This window comes from Lepisosteus platostomus, chromosome 19, assembly GCF_059453375.1.
Source record: "Lepisosteus platostomus isolate fLepPlt1 chromosome 19, fLepPlt1.hap1, whole genome shotgun sequence".
Lineage (NCBI taxonomy): Eukaryota > Metazoa > Chordata > Actinopteri > Semionotiformes > Lepisosteidae > Lepisosteus > Lepisosteus platostomus.
In genome coordinates, this window is record NC_142629.1 from 18,022,775 (window position 1) to 18,035,261 (window position 12,487).

At 42.1% G+C, this 12,487-nt stretch overlaps 3 protein-coding genes across 7 annotated transcripts in view; 2 read left to right on the forward strand and 1 right to left on the reverse strand.

Annotated features, from left to right (window-relative positions):
• Window positions 1–1,326: 1,326 nt before the first annotated feature.
• Window positions 1,327–5,394, reverse strand: nudt1 (nudix (nucleoside diphosphate linked moiety X)-type motif 1). 2 transcript variants are annotated; one of them, XM_088613224.1, is made up of 4 exons: window positions 5,257–5,394; window positions 4,143–4,301; window positions 3,039–3,184; window positions 1,327–2,460 (listed from the first exon to the last, which is right to left on the reverse strand). In XM_088613224.1, exons 2-4 carry the CDS (start codon window positions 4,292–4,294, stop codon window positions 2,288–2,290), a joined length of 471 nt encoding a protein of 156 aa, XP_088469350.1. In that variant the 5' UTR covers window positions 4,295–4,301; window positions 5,257–5,394; the 3' UTR covers window positions 1,327–2,287. The 2 variants fall into 2 exon arrangements, with proteins under 2 accessions (XP_088469350.1, XP_088469351.1); XM_088613225.1 differs by having other exon boundaries at window positions 4,143–4,298; window positions 5,257–5,354.
• mrm2 (mitochondrial rRNA methyltransferase 2) lies at window positions 5,375–7,601 on the forward strand. 2 transcript variants are annotated; one of them, XM_088613223.1, is made up of 3 exons: window positions 5,375–5,407; window positions 6,051–6,338; window positions 6,822–7,601. In XM_088613223.1, exons 2-3 carry the CDS (start codon window positions 6,053–6,055, stop codon window positions 7,244–7,246), a joined length of 711 nt encoding a protein of 236 aa, XP_088469349.1. In that variant the 5' UTR covers window positions 5,375–5,407; window positions 6,051–6,052; the 3' UTR covers window positions 7,247–7,601. The 2 variants fall into 2 exon arrangements, with proteins under 2 accessions (XP_088469349.1, XP_088469348.1); XM_088613222.1 differs by having other exon boundaries at window positions 5,376–5,490.
• Window positions 7,602–7,736: 135 nt separating this feature from the next.
• The window catches only part of mad1l1 (mitotic arrest deficient 1 like 1), a 281,026-nt gene continuing 276,275 nt past the window's right edge, over window positions 7,737–12,487 (forward strand). For all 3 annotated transcript variants that reach the window (XM_088613218.1, XM_088613219.1, XM_088613221.1), the window contains exons 1-3: window positions 7,737–8,062; window positions 8,592–8,773; window positions 10,063–10,203. In XM_088613218.1, the coding sequence (XP_088469344.1) occupies window positions 8,627–8,773; window positions 10,063–10,203 (288 nt within the window). In that variant the 5' untranslated portion in view covers window positions 7,737–8,062; window positions 8,592–8,626. The remainder of the gene's footprint in view (window positions 8,063–8,591; window positions 8,774–10,062; window positions 10,204–12,487) is intronic.

Genomic DNA, 12,487 nt, shown 5'->3' on the forward strand with positions numbered 1-12,487 from the left:
GCAATTGATATGTCTGGCTCCAAATCCTTTTCAATCACACTACCGTACATACATAGAAAAGGCTCAATGGTGTCAATCTGAAATAGACTTGTAAAAGCTTCCTAGTCCAAATGTAGATTGCATAATTTAATATCTTTAAAGTGAAAAAAAAAATGGTCAATTCCCGCTTTTGTTGTTTGCTCTGTTTACAAAGTGACAGATACAAAAGCATCTTGCCAACATGGGCTATGAAATCCTTCTACATAAAGGACGGTTCTAACTCCATATACTGTCAGAAAATGTATAACTGCATTTTGATAGATTCCCCAGGAACACTTTCTTCAGAGCATGAAAATTCTCCACAAAACGTTTATAGAAAATCAATTCTTTCTTAAGAGTAGAACACAAAAGAGTTCAGGGAATACAAAAAAGCACGCTCAAAGGAGTGGAGTTTTTGGTGCAGATGTGTCCAGATTAACAGCTCTCTCTGTTCTGACCCTCTTAAGTGTATCCCAGACTTCCAGCTTGTTTGGTTTGCTGCTTTTCTGTTTAATTTTCTGATAGAAAAGCCAGTGATGTGTCTCTTTACTCAGCTGTTTACAAGCAAATCCCAGTGCACTTCAGTAGGCAGCCTGGCAGGTGTTCCTGGAAAGGACTCCAAGGAGATCCGAGAGTAATATAAGGTTTAAAAGTTAGTGATGTTTTGGTTTTTCTGTATTACACCTGAAGTCCACCGTCAAGAATTTACCACACTATAAGGCAACATGGAGAGAAGTTAATTAACAAACGGGATAAACTATCTTGAAATGAAAAACAAACTTGTAAGGGCTGCTCCAGATTCGGACTTTCTACTGAACACTAATATTCTGTCTAAACCATTATTTTTTACAGAGGCGGTGTAGGTTAATAATGGTGATCTCTTACACTGTTCACTTGCAGATTGAAAATGACAGCAATCATGCTCCAGGGCATTCAATCAGGCTTGAAGGTATAACATCTGAATACAAATCCAACACTAAATTGCTCTGCCACGACTGAAACTTAAAATATCTATCAAGCTAGCTGGGAGAGAATTGCAAGATTCTAGCTAAGTTCACATAACCATCTTGAGTCGAGGTGTCACACAGAATGATCAAATAGCTGGGATTTAAAATGAGCTACCAGTTCTGTCCTTCATTTACAAAGGCTGCTGATGAGCTCAGTCCCAGTCCCCAGGGCCCCTGCCAGAATTTAATAAGACAAGGAATTTGTGAAAAGGGAGACAACATCTTGCTTGGGCCCTTTTACATTCATCTTTGCAAACAAAGAAATAACTGGGAAAAAAAAAACACACGTGGATGACCGATAAAAAAAAATAAAATGTTTTTATTACTTTTTAACAAACAAGAAAGATGTGAAGGGATTCCCACATTTCTGCAACGAAAGGACAATGTTACCTGAAATTCAATGTCAACACATTGCGTAAAGGAAAACAAAACACAGTTCCCTAATTTTCTGATGACCAACTTCAAAAGATGCCATCTCAGTAATTGTTTCATGTGTGGGTTTCATGAATGTGTAGGGCTGCCAAAGAGATATTTTATACACATATAAAGCAAGAAAAGTGTCTGCTATAGGTTTTTATGAGCTCAGTAATTGACTCCAAAATGATACCGTTCCCAACTGAGGACAATATTCCCTGCAGTGTCATATTGGTAAAAAGTATTGTATGCTTTACTTTTGTTAAGTGTACCAAAGTAAAAAGAGTACGATTTACCTTGTCCTCTTCAGCCTAGAATGTAGTTTTACCACATTACAACAATTATTATTGTGTTGTACGCTACAAATAACATACATTAGCTACATATCTTCATATGTTACCAAATTATGTGTTTAGGGGGGAATAATCCGATTTGGTTTTTTTTTGCAATTTCATAATGGCTGTTCAGCGTGGCGAAATTACCCACATCTTTCAAGTCAACATTTGTAAGCTTTCAAAAACACAGCACCTTATTCCAGCTGGTTTCTTGGCAGTTCAGGAAACTTCATGAAACTGCTTGGAAAAAGTTTGTGACTTCAAACACAGAATTAAACTTTGTGAAGAGGCCTGGAATGCAACAACCAAGAAAGGACAGATCAGCTGTTTAACCCTGAATCTACAGTATGCCAGTTACTGGACGCAAGACTAAAACCCAAAAGTATATTTAACCTTAATGTCTTATCAACCGTTATGGTATACATAAGGAGATTTTATATCTTGACAAGAGAACCATCTACCAGAAGGTATCCAAGTCCTTTAAGGTCCCATGGTCCCATTATCCAGATTATTTTACAAGCTTTGCACTTCTTCCAATTTGTGCTCGAGAATTATGTCATGTCCTTGAAACTTAAAATAGCCCAAAAACTTCTTCTTTTGCAGCATCAGAGGGAACCACAAAATGTCATCTGGCCACATCTGATCAAAGGGGATTCTGTCCCGGTCAAACCACTGTGGTCGCATTTCTAAAACACAAACAATGCACAAACACATACAATAACACTTTAAAACTTGAACAATTAGTGAATAAGATAACACATAATCAGCGTTTCTGCATAGGCAGGGCCGAAAAGCTAAAAACAAAGCTTAGTGACAGTTTGTATTAATCTTAGTACTTAATACTAATCTTAGTATTATTTGGTATTGTATTATCAACATGAACATTATATCCCTGCACTAGGGTTTTCTTTTAAAAAAGCTGCCTCCTGATCAAGATTTAGAAATAGTAATGTGTTCAAAACCTATGCACAGTAGAGTTTCACTGACTTTTCTCAACCTATCAACATCGTTCGTAATGCCAACAAACATAACTTTGAAAGGAAGCAGATATCTAAAGGAATTTTACATCAAAGTCATTTTACTTACAGAATCTCTCCTGGACTTGACTTACAGTGCATGGCGACGATGATTGAATTTGATCACATTGCCATACCAGAAAGAACAGTCCAGATTACAATTCTTTATGTTTTTAATGGAAAAAAAAGGCAAATTCAGATACAGGGCTTTAGACTGCAGACAAATGCGTCCGATAATAAAATCTCACCATCCGATTCGGCTGGCTCTCCGTGGAAGCTGTCAGCCCTGAAAATATGAACATCCAGCAGTTCCGTTTCTCCGACAAACTCGAATTTGATTTCTCCAATCTTCTCGAGGGTGTCAGCTGTTAGGCTGCTCTCCTCCAGCAGCTCCCTGACAAAGCAATACCGTCCATTATGCTCCAGTGCAGGGAAAAAAAATAATGCTTGTTGTCACTGCAGAGCCACTAGAATTGAAATGTGTCTCACTTCTCAATTTAAATGTTTAAACAAAATTCTCTTTCCAGCAATGGGAAACCAATTTTTAGCAGCCGACATTATCTTGCATTCAGCACAAGATCTAAGTTAATGCAGTTTAATAATGTAGGTTAATGATGTCAAGCTTACACTGCGGATGTCCAGCCCTGGTCCTGAAAGGTCAGTGTGTCTGTGTATTTTTATTCTGGCTCAGTTCTTAATGAGCTAAACCAGCTGGTTACTGGTTTAACTGAACTGATTTAACAGCGTCTTCCAGCTCTTCAGATGCAGCTGCACTAAAGAAACTTGAAAACCAGCTGACACGCCAGCCCTCCATAACCAAAACTGGACAGCTCAAGTGCAGAGGTACTGTATGTGGTTGTACACACATCTGGAAATCAATTGTGCTGATACGGTAGGTACACTATCGGAAGATAGGTCTTCAGTTTTTATCACTACCAAGCACGACCCATCTGATTCAGGCTTCTGCTGGCACTTTAGTGGGGCATTATTTCATTAGACATTTTAAGGTAAATTTAAGATCATGAATGTTTACTGATGCTTTACCAATCGTGAATTCAAATGAACCTTGTGTATTTCTGAAATTAGTTCCAGGAAAGTGCGAAGCAATGAAGTGTATGTAATATTTAGTGGCTCAACTATAAGTTCTGCACTGAGGGATCACTGTTTTATTCCTACGCCCCCCCCAAAAAAACTTCTAAAACATATGTACCTTTTGTTGTATTTCAAATAGTTCATATTTTTTTTAATAAACTTAAGCTTAAACCGAAATGTTTGTGGTTTTACCATATCTGGGGTTTCACTTATTTGAATACCTTCTGTGGGGTATGAGGCTTCCTCGTGACTGGACTCACCGCTTCGCTGCTTGCTCGATTGTCTCTCCCGGCTGAACTTTGCCCCCAAAGCCGTTCCATTTCCCTGCGCCAAAACCACGCTTCTTCATGCCCAGGAGAACCCGCTGAGGCTGTACCACCATGACCAGGGTCAACAGCTTGGTAGTGATCATTGCGCTGCTGCAGGGAAGGACACACACACGACTGAATCCCTCTCCGCGCTCTAATGTCACGGGAGAGACGGTGACCAGGATCACACTCTCACGTCAAGCACCTGACTAAACACCTGTGGAAAGATCACTGATATGAACGCAGCTGACCCCCAGACGTTGCGCAGTGTGCAGATGGACAAATTGGGGACTTCATTTTGGAAGCGCTCGTGCACACGGACACAAACTTTAAGTTCTTAAAAAAGTCATTTGTTTCAGGGCACAAGCCCTCGGACAGAAGCCCTTCAGCTGTTCAGAAAGACACCAGCTCTGCTGGTTCCATTGCTTTATGACGGCTGCAGGTCTGTGGTCTGAAATCCTGAAACAATTGTTTTAAAAACAACAGTTAACACTTGCATACAATATTATCACATTTATTCTTCAAAATTTATTTGAACACTACAGTTCAGACTACTCTAAATTATATATGTCCATACAGTATATATGACATTTTCCAATGACTTCTATAGAATGTACTTGATTCTGAACAGTGAGATACTGCATTGCGTGATATTATTTAGCACACTACTTTATGCCTCAAAACTGATTCTTTTTCACAGTTTGTGCGGTAAGGTGCCGTGATCATTGCCGGGACAATTGCTCTGAAAACAGATTGGCCAGACAACGTACAAATTCCCAGAAAAACGTTAATTAAGTCTTAGTGTAACAAGAACAATGTCACTGTGCTGTATTTGCAGAGCCTGCTCTGTACATTTCTCGACATCGCTTCATTCACATCTCAATACAGTTAACTTCTTTTGTCACAGTAATTGCCTTCCTAACTACTATAGACGTCACCAGCTCCGGATAATACAAGTGCATCCTTGCATATAGTCAGATAATTTTCTATGGACATGCATGAGCAATCTGAAAGTGACCTAAAGGCTAAAAAAAAGTGAATCGATTAAACAGAACAAGTCTCATACCCCAGAACGATACCATCTAAAGTAAGTGTGAACAATAGCAGCAGATGCACATTCAGTAACTCTGCAACAGCTGCCTATGACTCCTCAGCTCACTGTAGGCGTGCCACCCTGGAAACTGTCCGACTGGAAACACGGGGAGGACGTGCGGGAGGTAATATGTGACGGAAGCGTGTTCATCCTTAATGTTTACGAGTACTATCAAGGTCCCTTTTTAAACGTGCTTTCAGAGAAAAGGTGACATTTTGCAACTTTTAACGTAAAGGCTTCATGTAGTTTTAATTATCGATGTTATTCATAACTTCGTTTTAACGCTTTTGTACATGTGCGGATTGAAAAATCTCAATGCAACCCGATGCTATTCCTGAATTGGTTGTAGTGTAATATAATTTGCAACCAATAATTAGTAACCCACTAGCATCTCAGATTAAGTGATTGCATTTTCCCCTCAAAATTAAAGTGTCTAAGGTCTGCTAGTCCTAGCCTCAAAAACTTAAGCGGATCAATGACAAATTAGGACTCGTTTGACATGACAGGTCGGTTCAGTGGGTCTTGCAGAAATGAAGCTGAGGTTCGTATTAGGAATGGACCTCAGATTTTTGGATTAAAACCATTTGTTTTGATCAAGTAGATCAATAGAAAAAAAGGCTGAAATCAACCCTGCTTTGAGTTGATGTGTAGCTCAGTGGTATGAAACTTTACCGTACAGTCACGGCATTGTATATACTCTATAGGTATAAAGTTTGATCAGCGACCCTGCGCGTTTTGGACTTGTTGCGATGTGTTTCCTCTCCCAGGGATGCTGCGCAGGGCTCTGCACGCCTCGGCTCGGTGCTGGAAGAAGAGCCCACACAACACGAAAGGCAAGAGCGCTCCGGAGCAGCGATGGATCGCCAGGCAGATCAACGACCCGTATGTGAAGGCCGCCCGCAGGGAGAGCTACCGCTGCCGGAGCGCCTTCAAGCTGCTGGAGATCGACGACCAGCACCGCATCCTCAGGCCGGGGCTCCGCGTCATAGACTGCGGCGCAGCGCCGGGGGCGTGGAGCCAGGTCGCCGTCGAGAGGGTGAACTCGTCGGGGGCAGGTGAGCGCATGTTTGGCGTGTTTAAAATTGGGGTCTGACTGCAGCCCAACACAACATCTTCTTACATTACATTAAGCGCACACCCTGTGTAGATTCGGTGAACTGGACGAGATGGGGTTAGGGCTTGGCAGCTTCCATAAGGATCAGGGCAGATGGGAGTTTAGCACTTAAGATGGCCTTGAAGCCAGCATGCACCTCGGTTACGTCAGCACCAAACTGGACCGCCCTGGCGTTGCAGGTTTTGTGGGGCTCTTCAAAGACGCAGCAGCTGACGAGCTGGGAGAAACTGTTAGGTTGGCCCAGTGTAGGCAGGTAGCTAGTCACCGCCTGGTTTAGCTCGTGAGGCGCTGACTTGGAATGAAAGCACCCAGACACACCGGCCCCCCAGGACTAGAGTTGCCCACCCCCACATTAGAAGCTCTGTGTACATGAACACGGATGAGACCGGTTCAGCTTGTAGTGCTGCCTTCTCCCTTGTTTCAGATCCCGGATTGCCGGCGGGCTTTGTCGTCGGAGTCGACCTCCTGCGGCTCGCGCCCCTGGACGGAGCGCACTTCCTCTCCCCGTGCGACGTGACGGACGCGGCCACTCCTGCCCGCCTGCAGGAGCTTCTCCCGGCCTCCGTGGCCGACGTCATCCTGAGCGACATGGCGCCCAACGCCAGCGGCTTCAGGGAGCTGGACCACGAGAGGCTGGTCGGCATGTGTCTGTCCCTGGCGGACATGGCCGAGGGGGTCCTGCGTCCGGGAGGCACTCTGCTGTGTAAAGTCTGGGACGGAGGACTGGCCCATCAGCTCCACAAGAAGCTGGCGCAGGCCTTCAAGGAAGTCAGGACCATAAAGCCTAAAGCCAGCAGGAAGGAGTCCGCCGAGCTGTTTTTCCTGGCCAAGAGTTACAAGGACAAATGATTGTTACCATTTTCCTCCAGTTTTTGGAGTTTTGTGAGATTACTATTGGGAAAAAAACTTCAAAATGATGTGCACTTTATCCCAAGGTCAGCAAGAGACGTTGCCAAAATTGAGAATGAAAAACAAACAAACATGAGTTTTAACATTTAATTGCTGCAGACACACTGTAAGGCCCTAAACACGAGACACTGTAAGGCCTTAAACCTTGGTTTCTTGGGCTTTATTTTATAAACAGATGATGAACCTGTTGTTAACGCAATGTAATTTTATTTGAAGTGACAAAAACGTGTTCGGTTTCACTGGACTTGACATCATGACCTTTGTATTAAACTACAGTACGTACTTCTTTCTGTAACGTATTGCAGGCCTGTGATTTATGGTGTTCTTTTGTGTGTGTGTGAAGAGCAGAGTTTTATACATTTCAAAAATAAAACAAGGATTAGATTTGTGCAGTTGGAGAATGGAGAATGATGTGGACTAAAAGGAGATCCATGCTACAGTATAAACTCCCCATTTGTATTTTGTTGTTTTAATATATAATGTTTCCCCAACTAAGAAGAAATAAACCGAGTACTGCCATCCAGTAATAGTAATAAATACATGTTTTAGGGTCTGGGCAGCATTTATTACATTTGAACCACTGCAAATTTCAGAAATCCTATAAAAAAAGGTGAGGGTGACTAGGTATTACGGTAAACGATCATATCCTTTAAGCAACCGCTATTACATTCGTTACGCTCAAGCATCTAGGAACTCTCGCGAGAAGGTAGATCTGTTCTGGGTTGGAGGAGGGAGATCCAAGCAGTAAGGAATAAGGTATCATCGAAAATTGCGTGTTCTCTAAAATTTTACATGTTTTTGACATGGTCGTGTTTTTTTGTAAAGTAATGTGAGTTGTGCTTAGACAGCTGCAATTGTGGTTTATTACATGGATGCATGTTTCGGAAATTTGGTTGACCCAAACAGTTGTGCATATATAGTTTAAGTTTTCTTGTGTACAGTACTCGTGTGCAACACACTGGCCAAGCAAATGCAAACTTCAGCTTGCTTTTCACTTGCCTTTATCGCAAACATTGAGATATTAAACCGTTAAAATCCACTTTATTGCACGAGTGAAGTCATTTGGAAAGCTTAATGATGACCTTCAACAATACTACGAAAACACTGCTTGGAAATCTGTTCCTGCTTTTATTAAAAACAGGATACTGAGCATAATGGAGCAGTCATAACACGATTTAATAAACATAAACAACATTTTGAAACTTTGTTGAGGGTTGTTTGCTTTGCAAGCGGTAGCGGTGAGAGCTTGGCGGACACTTTTCAGGTGCATTTCTTTGCCTTCCAGATTTTTTCTAAAGAAAAAAGTAAAACCAGTTCAAAATGGACAACATGCAGGACAATACCACCGTCTTCAACACTTTAAAGTCATTTGAGAGTTTCCTCTCGCAACATGACGCTTCAACGAGCCAGCCTGAAACCAGCGCGAGTAAAAGTGACCTGCAATTCCAGTACAACTACCAGTTTAAGGTGAGTACAGTTCTCTAGATAAGCATTTGAGCTCAGCCATGCAAGATGCATACAGTGTGGTTATTAGATTGTGCACGATTCTCAAGAAATCAAATATTTTTTAACTATTTGGTCTGAAATGTTTTTTTTAGTAACAAAGTTAAATCAACACGCCTTTGTACAGTATGTTACATTGATTGGTTTTAAAAAAACATGACTGATTTTTACATCAGTAAAGACCTCCTGCATTGTAAGTAATGGAATTAATTTATCTTACTTTGCCATGGGGAAATTATTTCATGTAGATTTGGTATGAAGGTTCTTCATACCAGTTTCAAATTGGTGTATGGTGTAAAGAGAGCTGTTTGGATTCTCTTGAGCGCCGTTTAAAATCCACATTTTCAGCCTCACTATTAAGAGCAATCTGTATGTTACTGCGAAAAGCAGTTAATAAAACTGTATTTTTGTGAATGTACTATATAGTATAAGCCAGTTCAGTAGCAGATCAGTCTCAATCTTAATCGAGACATTAATTAAACTATAACCGCTCATTCGGCGTCAAGTCAACCAATGTCCCGGAGAATCCCTGGCTCGGGGTTTTGCATTTTCTTTGTATCATGGAAGGTAGAAGTTTTCATTCAAGTAAAATGAAACTAATGCACATACAGAAAGTGAAAACAGTGTAACATTGGAAACAGTGTTTCCGTGATTGAATCAAGTAGATCCACAAAGACAAGGAGTCCAACCAAATGAAAACTTATCGAAAATATAAACACAAACGTTGAACTGGACACATCTCACTGGTTGGCCGGTCTCGACTCCCAGTCAGGCCACAGCGAGAGAACAACAGTCTGGCACGACACTGTCGTCCCCTGCAAGCTACAGCAGTTATGTCCCCACAACCGGCGTTCACGCGTGCAGCAGAGACATCTGATCACGTGGCCCGTGATCATGAACCTTTCACCTCCACACAGACAACAGCTCCTCTCTGGGGTTGAGGCAGGGGGAACAGGGTGGAAATTCCATGGCCGTGCGCTGGCAGGTAGCGAGCCATTCGCTGAATGAAGCAGGGTGGAGAAAGCTGACTTTATCCCACACCACTACTCAGTTTGGCACATCAGCCATCACCACCTCTCTCCGATGACCAGGTATAAGACTGTTGCACAGTGCATCCAAGAAAACTAGCACATGGCCTGTGCTGTAGGGCTCAGTGTTGGGGATGTGGGCACTAACACCATCACCTGATACAGCAGTGCACACAGTTATATTAACAGCTTGTAACAGCTGTGTGACTATCGATGTATTTCTAGGTGGAAGAGGAAGCTCAGAAAATCTTCTCCAAGACCCATCTTTTACAAATGGCCCAAGAGAAGTCGCAGATGGAGTTCAGTCACAAACGTGCCCGCATTGAGCTGGAAAAAGCAGCCCACACCAGTGCCAGGGACTTGGAGGTGAGCCCTGAAAATGCGGTTCTGATCATTGTGTTTCATTCCGCCAGGGGGGTCTTAAACACAATTCTGCATGGTGGTCGCTCTCAAAGTTCAGCTTTGTATCTTCTGGTTTTTGTTCTGTGGTCTCAGATACTGACATTTCACACTCGGGTCCAAGTTGTTTTATTGCCAATTCTACTTTTAAGAAAAGGACTGCTCTGTGTAATCACCTGTAAAACAAAAATCTGCTGTATATTTAAGATAATTACGTGAAGACAGGCAGTAGGACCTGAGTCTGAATAGAATGAAAGTAGAAATTCACAGAAAGGTTGTCTATCTTTCATGCTGTGTTTTCTTTTTCTCTGACTCCATGACATGAAAAATTGTTCAGAAACAAGCCATGCAAAGAACTGGAGATGGGGAATACAGAGTATTGTGTTTGCTATCTAAATGTATATAATCGTTCTGCCATGCAGGCCTTGCTGCACTTTGAAGAATAGAGCGTTTGAGATTGTTTGGTATATCAGAGCCCCCACCTGAGGAGATAATTACTTTAAAAACCCTGAACCCTGAGTAGGAAATTGCAGAGAACAATATTTATAGTTTTTTTCAAAAAAGAGACGAGTGTTGTAGGTGCATCTGAATTATTATTTCTTCCTTCACAAATAGCCCAGTTTGTTACAATTCAATACATTTGAAATGTCAAACAGTTTCTGCTATTATCGGCCTGCCTGCATCACGTATTTTAGTAGTTCCCATTATATGTGGCTTTCCTTTTTAATTCACAGATTTTTTTGTGGGCTTAATTCATAATTTTGATCAATTTTGTGCCATCACTTCATATAGATGGTTTTCAACGGTGGATATTTGTATGCGTGCCCCTTAGCGTTACTTCAAAGGAGCTTAGGGGGCAGGCAGAGCAAAGGTACAAAAATACGCACATCATCAGGATTGTCTGGTTTTGTTTCATTTTCATGGAAGACATGTGATTATGGGCCGTCTAGTGGCGCAGTGGTTAACATTGCTGCCTCTCAGCACTCGGGCCCCGGGTTCAGTTCCGTACCTGGGGTGCTGTCTGTGTGGAGTTTGCATGTTGTCCCTGTGTTCGTGTCCCACAGTCCAAAGACATGCTGGTACAGTAGGTTAACTGGCCTCTTGGAGAACTGGGCCTGGTGTGAGCGAGTGAGTCTGTGTGTGCCCTGTGATGGACACGTGTCCAGTCCAGGGTGTATCCTGCCTTAGGTGCACCTGCTTGCTTGCCGGGATAGACTCAGTACTGAACAGGGCACTGTAGAAAATGGATGGATGTATAATTGTACATTTTATAATTTCATAAATCTATTGTACAGTATTTTGAAATGACTTTAAAAAGCCAATTGGAAAATTGTAAGAAAGCACATAAAATTGGAAAAACTAATTAATTATCACCATTAAACCATGTTGGTAATGAGCAACTAGAAAAGTTAAAAGATACCATTGTTTCAGACAATACCCTTTCTGGAAGGATAAATGGGAACTTGAGGCACAAATGTTTGAAAGATTGCAACAGCATCTGCATTTCGGGTAAATGAAACTAAAGACACTGGAAACCGGGTTGAACTGCGATGAATCTGTTACATTTGGGAAAGAAAGAGATTTTCTGTTGTCTTGCAGTGCCACCAGACATGAGGAGAAGCAGTGTTTGAAGTGCTGTAGGAATGAGTGGCATTTTGTGGGATACGCTGATGGGGGTAACCTTCAGCACAAATGGAACAAGGCCAGTGATGGCTGGTAAAATTAGGAGGAGTGCAGGAATAGAACAGGTGGTACCAAATGTTGTTTCATCCCGATACATGGAGAAGCACATGGAGAAGTCCCAGTTTGAACTGCTTTACTCTCTGTTGTCCATTTTACCTACCTAAAAACCGGGCCACTGGCTTTTCTGCAACAGAGTGGGTTCAAAGTGCTACGTCCCACTGCGTTCTGTAGTTTCCCGGCTCTCCTCTGGGTCTCTGTTAAGAAGGGTGCTTGATCTGCGAGTGGGGCTCCCCTCGGATCATGATTCTGCCCCGGTGGCTTATTTCAAAGATCCTGAATGGAGTGCAGACTTCGCAGGCTGAGCATCAGTGTGCGGGGACCAGACACATCTGTAAAAACGTGCTGAGCTAGACTGTGAATGTATACTTTTAAAGGTAAGTGTATGTGAGGAGTCTGAAATTTAAATCCATGCCCATATAATGATGTACCCTGTCAATTCTATATAGTAACACTTCTCATGAGCAGGCGTTGGTTTCTTAACTTTGTTAGGTGACATTCAGGAAATGAA